At 37.3% G+C, this 14,786-nt stretch overlaps 1 protein-coding gene across 2 annotated transcripts in view; it reads right to left on the bottom strand.

The window, feature by feature from the left end:
- MGAT5 (alpha-1,6-mannosylglycoprotein 6-beta-N-acetylglucosaminyltransferase) overlaps nucleotides 1-14,786 on the bottom strand; it is a 144,335-nt gene that overhangs the window by 29,573 nt on the left and 99,976 nt on the right. For both annotated transcript variants that reach the window (XM_076343067.1, XM_076343068.1), the window contains exons 11-12: nucleotides 14,474-14,607; nucleotides 3,017-3,166 (exon numbers count right to left, since the gene is read on the bottom strand). In XM_076343067.1, coding sequence (XP_076199182.1) covers nucleotides 3,017-3,166; nucleotides 14,474-14,607 — 284 coding nt within the window. The remainder of the gene's footprint in view (nucleotides 1-3,016; nucleotides 3,167-14,473; nucleotides 14,608-14,786) is intronic.

Here is a 14,786-nt window from a genome sequence, read left to right as displayed (position 1 = left end):
TGTTGAAATCACAAGCAATGAAAGACAATCCTTGCCCTTGGGTCTGAAAACATATGTTCAGAAAAAGAAAAATCTGAAAATTTCTGGAAGCTTAAAGGCAAAGTTTGTTGCTTGGAGCCAGCAAACAGCAGGCCTAGATGGTTCAAGTGAGCATTGTACCCACAGATGTTACTATGCCTGAGTTACAGCTCTGATTATTCACATACTTTCACCACACTGGTTGTCTAGTGACAAAACCCCATAGCTAAATTCATTATGGGGCTCTGGTCACGTTGCCTAGCGATTAAAGTGATTATGATTAAAAAGTGTCCTTGAACATAACTGGATGCATGTGCACGCTTACAGGAGGCTCCTCAGGGCACAAAGTTCCCATTCAAGTCAGCTTGATTTTTGTGGAAAACCTGCACTTATTTTAGCAATTCAATCCACGATCCATTTGATATAAACACAATTGACCCACACATGCAGCAGATGGCCAGCAGAGACAGGTGAGTGGTGTTTTATGCTAAGCTATGTTAAAGTATTGTCTCTTGAAAGATATCAAAATCTGAAACCGTGAATGTACAGGCAACAAGAAGACTTAGAGCAAGTATGTCTGTTGATCAACACTGAGAGGCAACCATATACTAAGGCAGAACAGTCAGTGTACCTATGAGATACTAAACATCAACTAGCAAAAAAACCTCAACACAAAAAACAATCCAAAAATCCACCTCCAACTGAAAAAGTCCAAACAAATTAGATGGTAAATCTCAGTTTCCACTTTCAATCTCAGGATGCTGCTGTTTTACTTTTTCTGTTAAACTATATTGGAACAAGTAAGTATTAGACAGGAATAATAACCGAAATCATGATGTAGTAAGCCACATTTCATTTCATTTTGTTGCAACATCAGAAATACATTGCACTCCCATTTGCCTGACAATAATAAAAGTCCATCTGCTTCTCTTGATACTTAGCTGCTTATCATTAGGTCAAAGTTTTGTTAGCCTGGCTGCATCAGAAAGAAATAATTTCCTTACAAGGAAAACAGCTTTTCTCATTTGCAAATCTGCTAACAAAAGTTCAGAAAAGCCATACAAAAACACTGTTTGCAGACTTAAAAAAAGTTTATTAAGAAAGATTGTATCAAAAAGATAATGTGATAAAAACACTGGCTTCCTGATACAGGGTTCTGAAACACGTTGATGTGTTTCTCAGTGCCATCTACTAAGAAATGCAGCAAATTCTCAAAGGATTTTCCCCAATGTCAGGAACCCAACAATGCACAACAACAGTACAGAAAATAATTAAAATCTAAAATGCTTGTAGGACTCTGAAAACAGTACAGCGTAGATCCACGCTTTTCACAAAAATACAATTTATGAAAAATAAGCAACTTGCTGATCTCAGGAGTACTTTACAATCACAAGATAGTATCTTCATCTGATATTGCAATTATTAGTCAAAAACTGAGTGAAACTAGTCTGGCTACATCCTCTGTCACAAAACTCATATAACTGCATTTTGCTGAGCTGCATAATATATATGTATCAACTTGACTTTGTCCTAAATTTAATGTGTCCTTACATTGCATCTTAGAGCACAGCAAATATAACCAACAACAACCAGATGAGCTATCTACTTGATATTGAAAATCAAGCTTTTTAGTGTAATACATGTAAAGATGGCTGATAAAGAATTAAGAGGAAGACGTACTCAAACATAACTATTATTATGAACTGTACTTCATAAATTATAAGGACTTCAGTAATTCTATAGGAAGTCCATTAGCTTATTTTACTATTCCAGTGAATAGAACACTTTTTTTTTTTTTCCCAGAAAGAAGTCACTGTTTGTGCTTGGGGTTATTCCAATGCCAATATTCTTCCCACGTTAGTACTATGATTAACACAGTAATTTCATACTCCACACAGGCAAAAGCTGTGTAATCTCAGTATTATCTGTGACGAAAGTAAATGTTGACTTTAATCTGCAACATTATGTGTATCTGTATGCATCAAGTACATACACACAGTGGTTGCCTTTAAAAAGTCATAATTTGCCGACAGCTGTCACACAGAGATGTCAAATTACCATCATTTTCCCAAATAGTTCAAAAAGGAGATCTCTGCAGTCGTGTGGGAAGACTGGGAGGTGCTTGCTTTTTTCTTTTCTTTTTTTAATAGATTCTTCTGTAGAAGTGCACAGCAAGAAACTATCAACAATGGGGAGTAAGGGATGCAGTTCCACACATTTTGCTAATTTTAAACACACAAACCACTGCTTTCACCAACTGGAAGTTAAACATCCTATTTAAATGTAATCTACTAAAGTGTTTTAATGTTGTAAAGTGCCACAAAGATTATGGGAATGGCACAGAAAACCCCACAAAGCATTCTAACTATGGGGACAAAAGTTTGTTTATTTGAATGTATATACTGTCCCTTATCTTGAGTTCCCTTTACTGTGGGGCCACAGGCAAAGCACAGCACAAAAAGCACACTCTTTTGCTCACTCTCTCTGCACAACTGAAGCAGAGGAAGGAACTGAATGGCAAATGAAGTGCTTGCCTTTCTTCTTTTCTCCCCCAGAGAGTAGGGTCAACTCTAGGTTAAAGTCATTGGTAGGGCAGAGCAAGCATGCCTACCGTACAGCTTTCAGATATTACCTAACTTTCACATCAGGGATGTAAAACAAAGCACGTTCTCAGCTGATAATCTCCCTGAGCTGAATATCACATTTAAGAAAATGAAAGATGCGTTTATCCATGTTTCTGAAGCCGGTTGTTAAATGTGTCTGTGACTGTAGGTTGTCGTCCCAATTTTCTAATATTAGCTGTCAATCCACAAAACATGGACATGATGAAAAAGGTATTCTTAGCACACAGAAGACAACTTAAGCTCCTTTACATTTGGCCATTTATTTTTCCAATGCATTTAAATTAGGAGCTCATACGTAGGAGGTGAAATACATGCACTTCAGATACTGTGTATCTGTAGCTAATTTTGCCACTACTCCCTCTTGACAAACTTACTTTGGTTTCTCTCAGCAGAAACTGCAAATCCCGCCCACTGAGTATACCATGGTTTTTCACGTAGCCAGGAATATAAATAGTGCTTGTCCCATGAACAGTTCCGTGGACTTCCATATAGGTGTGGATGATGTCCAGATAAGCCTTCTTATCCTGTAATAGCAACAATAAAATATTTTCAGTTTTTACACATTTCAAGTGGTAGCGTTCAATCAGAGCTGGTTTTTACCTCCTGTACCACAAAATCCAGAAAGAGAAGTTCACTCATTCTTACATGATTTCTGTAATATTTGATCTTTCATTACATTATTAGTTTTGTTTTCTACTAGATTGGAAGAAAACTGCAGCTTTTTTATCCATAGTGTAGGTATAAATAAATCAATACCAAAGTCCTATTACTTTCTAATTGGACAAAAACCAGTCACCATCAGATAGCTGTCATCTCAGCATGCCTAAACAATACTTTGCCTAAAAATACTAAAAAACTCATTTTGATATATCAAATTTTCGCTCTGTTTTTGTCAGAGGTGCAAAATAATTAGTTATTGTTTATCTTCTCTGTGAAGAAAAGGGTGAATCTCACCTTAGTAAGATGCACTCTTGCCAACTGAATACACATCTTTATCTAAATACCTAGTATCTGAGTCCCATGAGATATCTACAAATATTCTACTTACCTAAAATTTTAGAGGCATTTTGGAAAAGGCCCAGAGAAGAGTAATGGCTTTAGTGTTGCATTAAAAAAAAAAAAAAAAAAAAAAAGTGCACCATCCTAGTTTGCAAACAAGAATTACTTTAATTTTCAATGCCATATGTTTTTTGAGTTTTAAAGACTACTAGCATTCCAAAAGCAATTAGCTGTAGACTGTATTTACAGCCAGTATGCAGCACAGATCAGAGAGACTCTCCCTCAATATTTGCACATAGTCTTAGTAATAGCTCTAAAATCAGGCAACAAGTTTCTGTACTTCTTGGCAGCAAGAGAGTTTTTAAGAATTCTACTTTCACTCACTGTTTTTGTCATGTAAATTCTGTACATTGTTCCTCCACAGCCCTGTGTGAAAGCTGGCCAACAATTTTACTGAAGTTCATTCAAAGGGCAGGTAGACTGGTGAAAATCCTGTCTTTTCAAATCTTGGAGGAGCAATAAGGTATCAGGCCTAGGTGAATGAACACTATCGCTTCTTAAAACTTCCTTGCTAAATTAATTGTTGGTATACATTTGAATACACAGGGTATTTAATATCACATAATAACTGGCTTCTAGCTTTAGCTTGCTGTTTGTGATGAAGTAGATTGCCTGCCTCATTATTAAATCGCCCTGTACTGGTAGCTATGCCAAGACTGCACCAGTCAGACAATGTCCTGGGCTAAGTATTATATAAAACAGCCAACAAATGGAGACAAATGTGCTTTCTTGTTTGATGTGGTTGCTGCTATTGTTAATTAACACAAATTATTTAAAAAACTAAAAGCTTGCTCCATTTTTTATTTTTCCTTTTACTTAAAATCTGAATTACTCTGAAAGAGATGCTCCTGCCATTATTTGTAAAGTAAAGTAGCATAACTAGAAACTGTTGAGAAGCTCATATACTTTGTTAAGAGGAAGTCCATTGAAGAACTTTTTCTTTGCAAATGTGCAGGAGAAATATAAATGGAGTAGCCTGGTCTTGATTCCAGAATGCAGCAGTGGTCTGTCACTAGAGGCACACCTTAATCCTGCCTGCCCGGCTTTCAGTGCAAACAGAGCCTATGAGTTCGGCTTTAGTGTTCTGAATGGGAAGAGAAAGCAGTGAAGCACAGGTACTACTGACATGATCTGCCTACAATAAGAACACTAATGCACTTGCCTCAGATTTTATTGGCTCATATCACACAAATTGATGACATGAATGCACTCTTAACTCAAGAAAAATATGAGAACCAAGCAGCTAGAAAGAACAAAACCAGGATTACTTGAAATTGCACTTACTTATTTTAACGATTTCAATGACAATTTTACAAACCTGTTACAGAAGATTTAGCTGCTCTCAAATAAAATATTTGACATTAAAAATATTTAGTCTTTACAATCTTTCTAATGGTTCCTGAGGAACTGCATTATTGGCTGTAGGACTGTTGAAGATTTTATATAGGCTCAAAAGCAATTATGGAAGAAAAATCCATGAATCGTTATTGAACGGAGACATACGACTTTTGGCCCAAGTCCATGAGCCACTTGTTTCTGGTGGCTGTGAAACATGCCTGATTTTGTATTCTTCCTTACACATGATGTCTTGGCTATTTTTGGAGTTAGAACACTGGACTAGATAAATCTTTGATCTGAACTGGCCTTGTTGCCATCTTATTATCTTTATTAGCTCATTTTCAAAGCTGAATGTAAAATGGACCAAAAGAAACGTAACATTTTCACGTTTCCTGTTCATATGTGATGCCAACAAAAATCTAGTGGGATTCTGAGAAGTATCTGTGAAGTTCGTTGGTTAAATTCTTCTGGAAACACTCTTTGATACATACAATGGACCTTGAATTTAGCCCAAAGTATTCCCCAAATCATCTTGTTAATAACAAAGTGAATCTTCCTACTATATCCATGTGCTGTCCTCTACAAAAATACCAGCACTTGATGAGTACAAAACAGGGAATACAGGATTAAAAAAAAAAGGATTATACTAAGATAGGAGGAAAAGAACAGGCTTCCATGCTGTATTTACAGTAGTACTTTTGGGGGGCAGAGGAAGGGTTTTTACTTAAACCCTTAAAGTTACAAAAACATGTAATAAATTTTACTAATAAATTCAAATTAACTGAGCAGACATACAAGTTCTATTTAAAATTAATATATAACCAATCAATACAATTTAGGAAGACAAAGCAAAAGCAGTGATAAAATCAGCATGTTTTAAGCATCTCTGCAAATGCAAATAAAACATTAAATTAACTATCCATAACCTTAATTGGGAACATTACTTAACCATATGACTGACTTCTTTTCTGATTCAGAGTCTAAAACCACAGATAAAACATTTAGTATCCCAAACAGCATCAGTTCTTCCATCCATAATATTTAGAAAAATAATGGACTTTTAAATGGTGTCGCTGGGTTTCCACCTCCACAAGATAAGGTAACTACTGTAGACTGCGCTATAGAGTCTATAGAAATGATTTTTCCTCACAAAGGAAACCTTATAGATAGATAGACATAAGTAGAGGGATCAATATGTAAAAATGTTATGAACTAGTTTTCAAACCACAAGAGTAAAAACATGAAAAACAACACACACAAGCTGGGAAAAATCTTTCATCCCCCAAAGGGCTACCCTCTTTCTTTTAATCAAATGAAATTTCTAAAGAACAATTGCAACTGAAAGCAGCATCTTCCCTTTGTTCCCTGTACATGAAACAATTGTTCTTAATTTTTCCAAAAGTCTTTCTTTCTGAAGGAAACAAACAAACAAAAAAGCCCAACCAAAAACTCAGAAAGTACAACCTACAAAACAATCACTCCTTTATTCCCTTATGCACTTTGAGTGAAAAGCTACTGCCTTCATAATCATCTATAGAGTACTATAAAAATACTGTCAGCACCTTATACCTTACACAAATCCCACTAACATTTGTCTCCTTTTGCATTTAAGTAGTTCTGAATTTCCATATTCTTTGTAGAAAAGTGTTATTTTGGATCATAAAAGTATATATTGCAATAAGCCACTTCACAAAAATGATCAGGGCACATAATTAAATTCTAAACATTAAAAACATTAAATTAGAAAATGAGAGAGCATAAATATGGTATTTATAAATAGAAAGGCTACAAGTAAATAAATCAAGAAATATGATTCGCAAACAAAATATCAACATCCCTTCTTCAACTGCTAATCCACTTCCTGAGTTTGCTTGCTTGGCTGCATATATAAATATTCTTTTATCTTAAATCATTTGACCGTAAACTCCAGATTTTTACTTTCTCCAAAATTAATTCAAAGAGAAAAGATCATGTGCTGCTGGCTAGTAATGCAAAAAATCAACATTCTCTGCAGAGTTTGGATCAGACTGCGCTATTCACCCATGTCTGCTATCCATACTGCAAATCTAGACTTCGAGCGTGGAAGACAACCACATCAGAAAAAAAAGCAAATTATTTCTCCTCAGAAGCAAAATGGAAGAGTAACGGTGAATAACAGTCATACAAACCTTTTCTGAAATGATTTTTCAGCAGCTAAAATACACATGCCATTCGGGGAAAGTACTTTTTGTTGATCACTGACTGCAGAACTGTTATTACTGTTCATCAATTATTTCCACCTACTTTTAAAAGATAGGCCTTTCTCATCAAAGCAATCAAATGACAGCTGTCTGGTAAGTCTTTCCCTAAGACAATGTTGAGAAGAATACATAGTCTGAAGGGCTGAAATTTTAAGTTTGGTGGGTGAAAAATGTAAGTATAAAAGCTACAAAAATATGTAGTAGAAACACGATGCATTAAGAACTAAACTCTGCTTTTAGTTTTCTTGATGTGGTAGATGGTGGTAATTAACAACTCTGCTTTACCATCAGTTTGTCAGTCCAAGGTTATCACATTATTTTGCAATTTTAGACCATTCTGGTACCCTCACAGAACACCAGAAATTCAGCACTGAATGAAACTAAGCACCACATATGCAGAACTACAGGCCAACTCCATTACAGAAGAGCTTGATTCAGAGTCCTAAACTGGTTTATGGGTTCAAAGTTCAAATGGCAAAATGTACGTAAAACAGCTCATATATCCAGTCTCACTTTCTTACATTGAAAAAGTCAGAACACAATGATTTTATAAAGCTTGGACAAATGTGATGCAGAAAAATAGGTACTGGGAGAGATCTTTGTGTATGTTGTAAAAGCCAAGAACACTGGACGTGGTTCTGAGAGGGGTAAGAAGGATCCAAGCTACAGAACTGTTTCCATTGTTACATACAGAAATCTGTAACAAATTCATTAACGATTCTTCAGCTTGGAAAAGACAATTTGGCAGAATATGAGAGAGTTTACAAAACCGTAATTGGCATAAAGAACATGGATAGTGACTAACTATTCATAATGTCCTGATACAAAGGAAGCCAAACAAAGCTAGTAGGAGGCAGGTTTAGAAAAACCCGGAAGTTAATGGCTGCTCCTGCAACAGGTCAGAGATTTGAGGGACTCCATGACAGAGAATGTTGTGGATGCAAGAAAGTTTGCGAAGGTTCATGGTCAGACAAGCCCTTTGAAGACAGCTCTTACTGAGATCTCAAAAGTTAGTCAACAGACAGTTTATCAATAGACAAACAGATTCAGAAAATTCCCTGAGCTAAAAAAAAGCTGGAAGGAGAGAGAATATGCAAGGGAAGTATTATGTAACCTTGTCATGCTTTTGCTCTTCCCTGAATGTCCATCTATGGCCTGTTTGCTAGGCACCTACCACATATATCTGCATAAAATACACACCAGCACGCACACATACATATATATATATATAAAAAAAAAAAAAGTTATTTGCACATATATAATCTTTGCAGAAAGAATAACACATCTCAATAAAGACTTGGGTTCTTCAAGATCTGCCAGAAATCCAGCTTATTCAGTTCCCTAGCCTCATCTTTATCTATTTTATTCATCATTTCTTGCAGTTCTTCATCCATGAAGTTTTCTCTCTTTTTTTTTTTTTACACTGAGTTTTTTTTTAAAGATTTGACAATTTCACTGTCATGTAATGCGCACTAACGCCTAACCAGAAATTTCCTGTCCTTTGAATGGAAATTTCCAGAACTAACAATGAGACATACTTGTGCACTGTAAGTGCTGAAGCAGAAAAGTGCAGGGGTACAGAAGAAAATAGGAAGTGAGACCACAGGAAGAAAAGGTTGTGTTGGTTTTGTGATAATCAAATACTAGCAGATGATTACGTTAATCGGTATTTTAAGACCTCATTAATTCATTTTGCAGCTGCAGAGTTCTACAAAAAGAGAACCTGATCACTGACCTGTCTGAAAGGTAAATATTCATGGAAAACATTTTTTTCTTTCTTCATAATAAATGAAACTAACTTTCATAATAAATGTTGAAGAATAAGCCTTCAAAAGTGTACATACATGTATACTTGTTTACTGCACCTATAGCTGCTCATTTGCTTGTTTTACTTGGTTTTTTGAGCCATACTTCTTTCAGAAGCAAATAGTGAATTTCAGAAATGTTGCTGAACTAACGTGTCTGGCTCATTTCAATTTGCTATGTGGCATAAAGCAGGACAGTGCTCCTGATGCCTGGTGACAGCAACTAGGGTAAGTTTCAATCGACAGATAAGCCCAAAGTGCTGCTGCAAATTTGGAGGAAGACAAAACAAGAACACCACGAGACAAGTTTGTGAATGCACTGACCGTGTGGGAGAGAAAAGGTGAGAAGGATCTTTTCTCCTTTTCCTTATGTTTCTTTTAGCTTAAAAAATGAAATTAAATGTTCAGCCAAAGTATGTTGCTAAATATGAAGCACAAAAAAACAATCAGAAGGAAGGGAAAGGCAACGCTGCCAGCAGCGAGACACTGATCTCTGCACATAACAGAACTATTCCTAGAAGTATAATTTTTCCTCTCTGACTTCTCCCCATTGTTATCCTCCCACTCATAGAATCATTAAGGTTGGAAAAGACCTCTAAGATCATTGAGACCAACCGTCAACCCAACACCACCATGCCCACTACACAATGTCCCTAAACACCTCATCTACACGTCTTTTAAATACTTCCAGGGATGGGGACTCCACCACTTCCCTGGGCAGCCTGTTCCAATGTTTTACCACTCTTTCAGTAAAGACATTTTTCCTCATGTCCAATCTAAACCTCCCCTGGCGCAACTTGAGGCCATTTCCTCTCGTCCTATCGCTTGTTACTTGGGAGAAGAGACCGACACCCACCTCGCTACAACCTCCTTTCAGGGAGTTGTAGAGAGCGATGAGGTCTCCCCTCAGCCTCCTTTTCTCCAGGCTAAACAACCCCAGTTCCCTCAGCCGCTCCTCATAACACTTGTTCTCCAGACCCCTCACCAGCCTCGTTGCCCTTCTCTGGACACGCTCCAGCACCTCGACGTCCTTCTTGTAGTGAGGGGCCCAAAACTGAACACAGTATTCGAGGTGCGGCCTCAGCAGTGCCGAGTACAGGGGCACGATCACTTCCCTACTCCTGCTGGCCACACTATTTCTGATACAGGCCAGGATGCCATTGGCCTTCTTGGCCGCCTGGGCACACTGCCGGCTCATGTTCAGCCGGCTGTCAACATGCACTCCATGCAAGAGGGCATACGATGGGGAAATTACATATGCCACACGGAGCTATAAAGGCTGTTAAGTAAGAACAGCCTTGGTTATGTACTTTCCCATTGAGAACAAGCTAAATGTAACCATTTTCCATCTCTGATTCTCCAAAACTTGTTATGCAGACAGTATACATTTAAGAAGAATGCCCATCTTGTCAAGTGGCATTAGTAACAAACTTACACATTATTTTGCCTTTCAATATATAAATATTTTTACAGCAACTCCAATACACTATAAAACAATCTATTAAAGCAATCATCATACGATTGTATGTTATGCATTGATGGATATTTTCCGATACAAGCAAAATTCTGACTTCTCTTACAGCACCCCACAAAAAAAGAAATAGCAAATAGCGTAAAATGAATCTTGACTCTTTTTTCTTTCTAGGATTAAGGGTAGAAGTATTGGAATAGTATGACAGGAAGTTGCAGGAAGAAGAAGAAAGGAAAGACTTAGATTGAAACAGGAGCTAAGATGACATGAAAGGCTTCAAACATTCCCTTTTAATTGAAATGTTCTGTAATTAAAGCCAATTTTGAAAATGGAGAGCATTATGGGTTTCACTCATTTTATTCATTCCTTCTTTTTCACTTAGGCAGAGATGGGTCTCTCCATAGTACTGCCAAGAAATCCCAGACAAAAACCCAAACCTTTGATTACAACAAACATCTAAAACTTGGCAAATGTTGCCCTTGATAGCTTACCTCTAAGGATAATCTTTAGAAATGTAGCTAAATTCTTTAGAGCCTCCTATTTGTAAGCTTCAACCCACTTAAGACTGATTTAGTTATCGGAGGGAAGTAAACAAGAAGTCTCTTACAGTCTCTGCAGCTTACATCCTTCCTGACCTCCAGCAAGATGCACCTAGACTTCCCCACTGTAACATGGGATGAATGCCACTGGTCTCAGGCCATGGGCTGACATTTTTTTCTGTATCCAGCAGAGCTGACAGAAGCAATCACTGTATTCCTCCCCCGTTACTTGTCACGTTCAAACCAGAGTTTAGCCCCGTTGAATGATGTGGGAAGACAGAACGTTGTCTGTAAGCAATCCGTAATTCTCTAGCTACAATAACCTGGTTAGTGTACACAGTTTAAGCAGGTGGTCTGAGCTAGCGTCACCAACTCTGCCCAGCCATGCAGCAGAGCTGGGAATATGGGGATTTTTAGCAAAGATGAAATGACAAGTAATTTGGCATCTTTTTTTTTTTCTTTTACAGGCCTAGCCAGATGCAGAAAAGGACCCATGTCCACGGCTATATAAAACCGTGATGGCAGTTAGCTATTCAAGTCCCACCCTCAGGGGAAAAAGGTCCTGTGCATACCTCTGTTCCATTTCAACCTGCTTGGTTTAAAATTAAACAATTTATTTGCAACTACTATTCCCCAAAAGCACCTCAGTCTGGGGACTGGAACGCTCTCCCCTTCACACCGTGCTTCTCTAACAACTGATCAGACCCAGCAGTGACACGTGTATTCTGTGGAGATTACACTTTTCGTTAATTGGCCATGTTCAATATAAAGAAAATTAGCAGGATAAATAGATTAGTCTGGTTCAGTACAAGCCATGGTGGCAGATGAAAAGAGCATTGAACAGGGAAAATGAAGGAAACATGAAATAAGCAAATTACACAGACACAAGATTAGTTCAGGCTTTCTGTTGATCACAAGAATTGGATTTTATCACTCCAGATAAGACATCCCACACTGTCACCAATTCAAAGCCTATCTGCAGTGATTGCACTTTACGTACCAGTGCATAGGGGCATGACTGCAGTTACAGTCTGCAAGTTACAGTTTTAATGTGCTTGATGTTACAAGCATACAGTAAGCATTTTAATATGGCCAGGTATTAAATCATACACCTTGGAAGAAACAAGACAGGCAATACTTATAGAAATGGAGCAGTGACTTGAAAAGCAGCAATTCTAAAAAATAATACAAGGGTCTTGGCTGAGGAGTCATCTAAACACGAGTTCCTAATGGTGAAAAGGGGATACGCCTAACAATGCATATAGTATTTCGTTTTGATTTGGTGCCGGTACGGTCCATGTGCCCTTTGCTAACATTCACATTTCAAGCGGAATGTGAATAATCTTGAAAAGGTTTAGAGAAAACAGACACGTGAGAACACTTAAGGATTAGAAAGCACAAAGCTCAGTGGTTCAGCATATACAGGCTTCTCAGGAGATGATTATGGGTTACTTTGACCTCAACCTATATATTCCTACAGGAAAACAGAACAGAAACATCGTCAGTCCAGTAGACAAAGTCTAAAACTGATATTAAGACTGGAAATTACCATTGGGAAATCTGTACCAGAAACAATGCAAAGTCTTAAGGGAGAGGGCAATTATTCCAGGATTTTACCAGAGCAAATAGTGGGGTTTCCATCATGTGCTATTTAAAAAATCAAGATTGGATGTTCTTTTCCAAAAAGCAGTGTTTTTGTCTTAATCAGCCCGTGAATATCCTGTGTGTCATACAGAATCTCAGACTAGGCAATCACAAATCTCCCCTCTGGGCATATAAGCTATTAATACACATTTCTGAATTCATGCAGACTGAATAAACCGAGAAAGATACATATGCCAGTGAAAAAAAACCCTGGTGACTAAGCAACTATCTTGTTCCTTAAATCCAACTAGTATTCAACAGGTTGTTCTGCTGATATGCACTACAAATCAGGTCAGGAAGTATACAGGATTATTACATGCAACCCGTTCCTGAGAGACTGATAATGAGATCAGGAAGTAAAAGTGCAAGAGCCTCAGCTAGAAGAGAGTCAAATGAAAGGATCCCAGCTCTGCTCCAGCATTCTGCGGACAGAAGAAGAGACTGCAGATGGGGGCATACTAAGTCGTTCTATACCATGAGCCAAATAGAATAACTGTCACAGTATTTACTACGATGCAAAGCAAAATTTCCTTTTAAGACACAGATTACATGGCTTAGTGCAATAAGCCCAAATATAAACCTGAGAGATCACAATTGAACACGCACAGCTAATATACATATTTTTCTCAGCACAGTAGCCAAGAAGCATTCAGCTCTACCTTTTTGCTACCACAGGCAACATTCTCCCATTTCTCTTGAGTTTTTGTTTTGTTTTGTGCCACAGATGGACCATTTACTTGTAGCTATCATTTTTCAAGAATTTGTTCTGTATAATCAGAGTTATGAAACTAAATGTTGCTTCTGTGGTTCAGAAAACTGATTTTCTCAGGCCAATGAAGAGAAAAGGAAAGAAAATGTGAGACATGGGTACTCTCACACTGTTGTATTGTTTGGTCCTATGTATGGCACAGCACGTACTGATCAGTTCCCTTTTCAGTTGACAAGAGGCTTAAAATAAGGTCTTTTTAGGCAGGAGGGAAGGCATACAGAGTATATGGGCACACAGAGCTAGAGGTAACTTGGAAGAAATCCAGTTATTAGTAAGTAATCACTTTTATTTGAAAACTGCATGAGAGACACTCCCAGGTGTGGCAGCCTGGAAGGAGCTCCAGAAAAGGACAGTGGACAAAAAGCAGAGACCACTGTGAGCTTAACAACACAATATACATTAGCTTGAGAAAATATGACCAAACCTCGGTAGTGTTATTCTGCAGCTCTCATCTGCAGACAGGAGACAATACAGTAACTGCAGTATTTAAGAAACAAAACTCTGATATTATTACAGGGAGATAAAACGAGATTGAACACTTCTAGGGTCTTTATTGAAACACAATTTCCAGTTCAAAATGCAGCACATTTTTGGTTGTAGATATAAGAAATAATTGAAAAACACATTTGCTTATGACTGATTAAAGTTCACAAAGCCTCTGACACCTTCAATTTCCCATTACTTTTAACAATTTCTGCATTTTCCAAAATTATTGTGATATCAAGACTATAAAAATTTTTTATTCTTCAGAAAGCTGTACATAAATAGCAAAGGATCTACATCAATCTAGACAGAAGTTTCCTCATCAGAAAGACTTCAAAATGTTCAATTTAATTATTTAAATATGTTTGTTTTCAGAAAAAGAACTTAATAGATTTAGAGAGAAGGGATACTTTTAAATTTAGTTATGCTTTATTATATTGATCAAAATAAATTTGCTCGAGTATATGAGCATAGAAAACTCACCTTCCAGAAATTATCTACTTTGCCATAAACGAGAGATTGATTCTGCCTTTTGATGTCATTAATGTGTTTAATGTCACTGGAGTTCAGATGCTGCTCTACCACAAATCCAAGGAAGCTGTTATCCGGAGTGTGAGCTGTAAGAAACGGACCATATTCAAAATGTTTTAAAGGATCAGTTAATGTTACAAAAGTGTGAATGTTGTGTCACATTATTCACCAGACCACTTTCTTCACATTCATACCGAGAGATACATTTGCTTGCTTTATTATTGAGAATAGTTCTTATGAATTTTAAGTCCTGCTGCATATGTCT

Source organism: Aptenodytes patagonicus, chromosome 6 (genome assembly GCF_965638725.1).
Source record: "Aptenodytes patagonicus chromosome 6, bAptPat1.pri.cur, whole genome shotgun sequence".
In the NCBI taxonomy this organism is placed as follows: domain Eukaryota; kingdom Metazoa; phylum Chordata; class Aves; order Sphenisciformes; family Spheniscidae; genus Aptenodytes; species Aptenodytes patagonicus.
The sequence above is the reverse complement of the archived record's forward strand: the minus strand, read 5'-3'. Positions and strand labels throughout refer to the sequence as shown.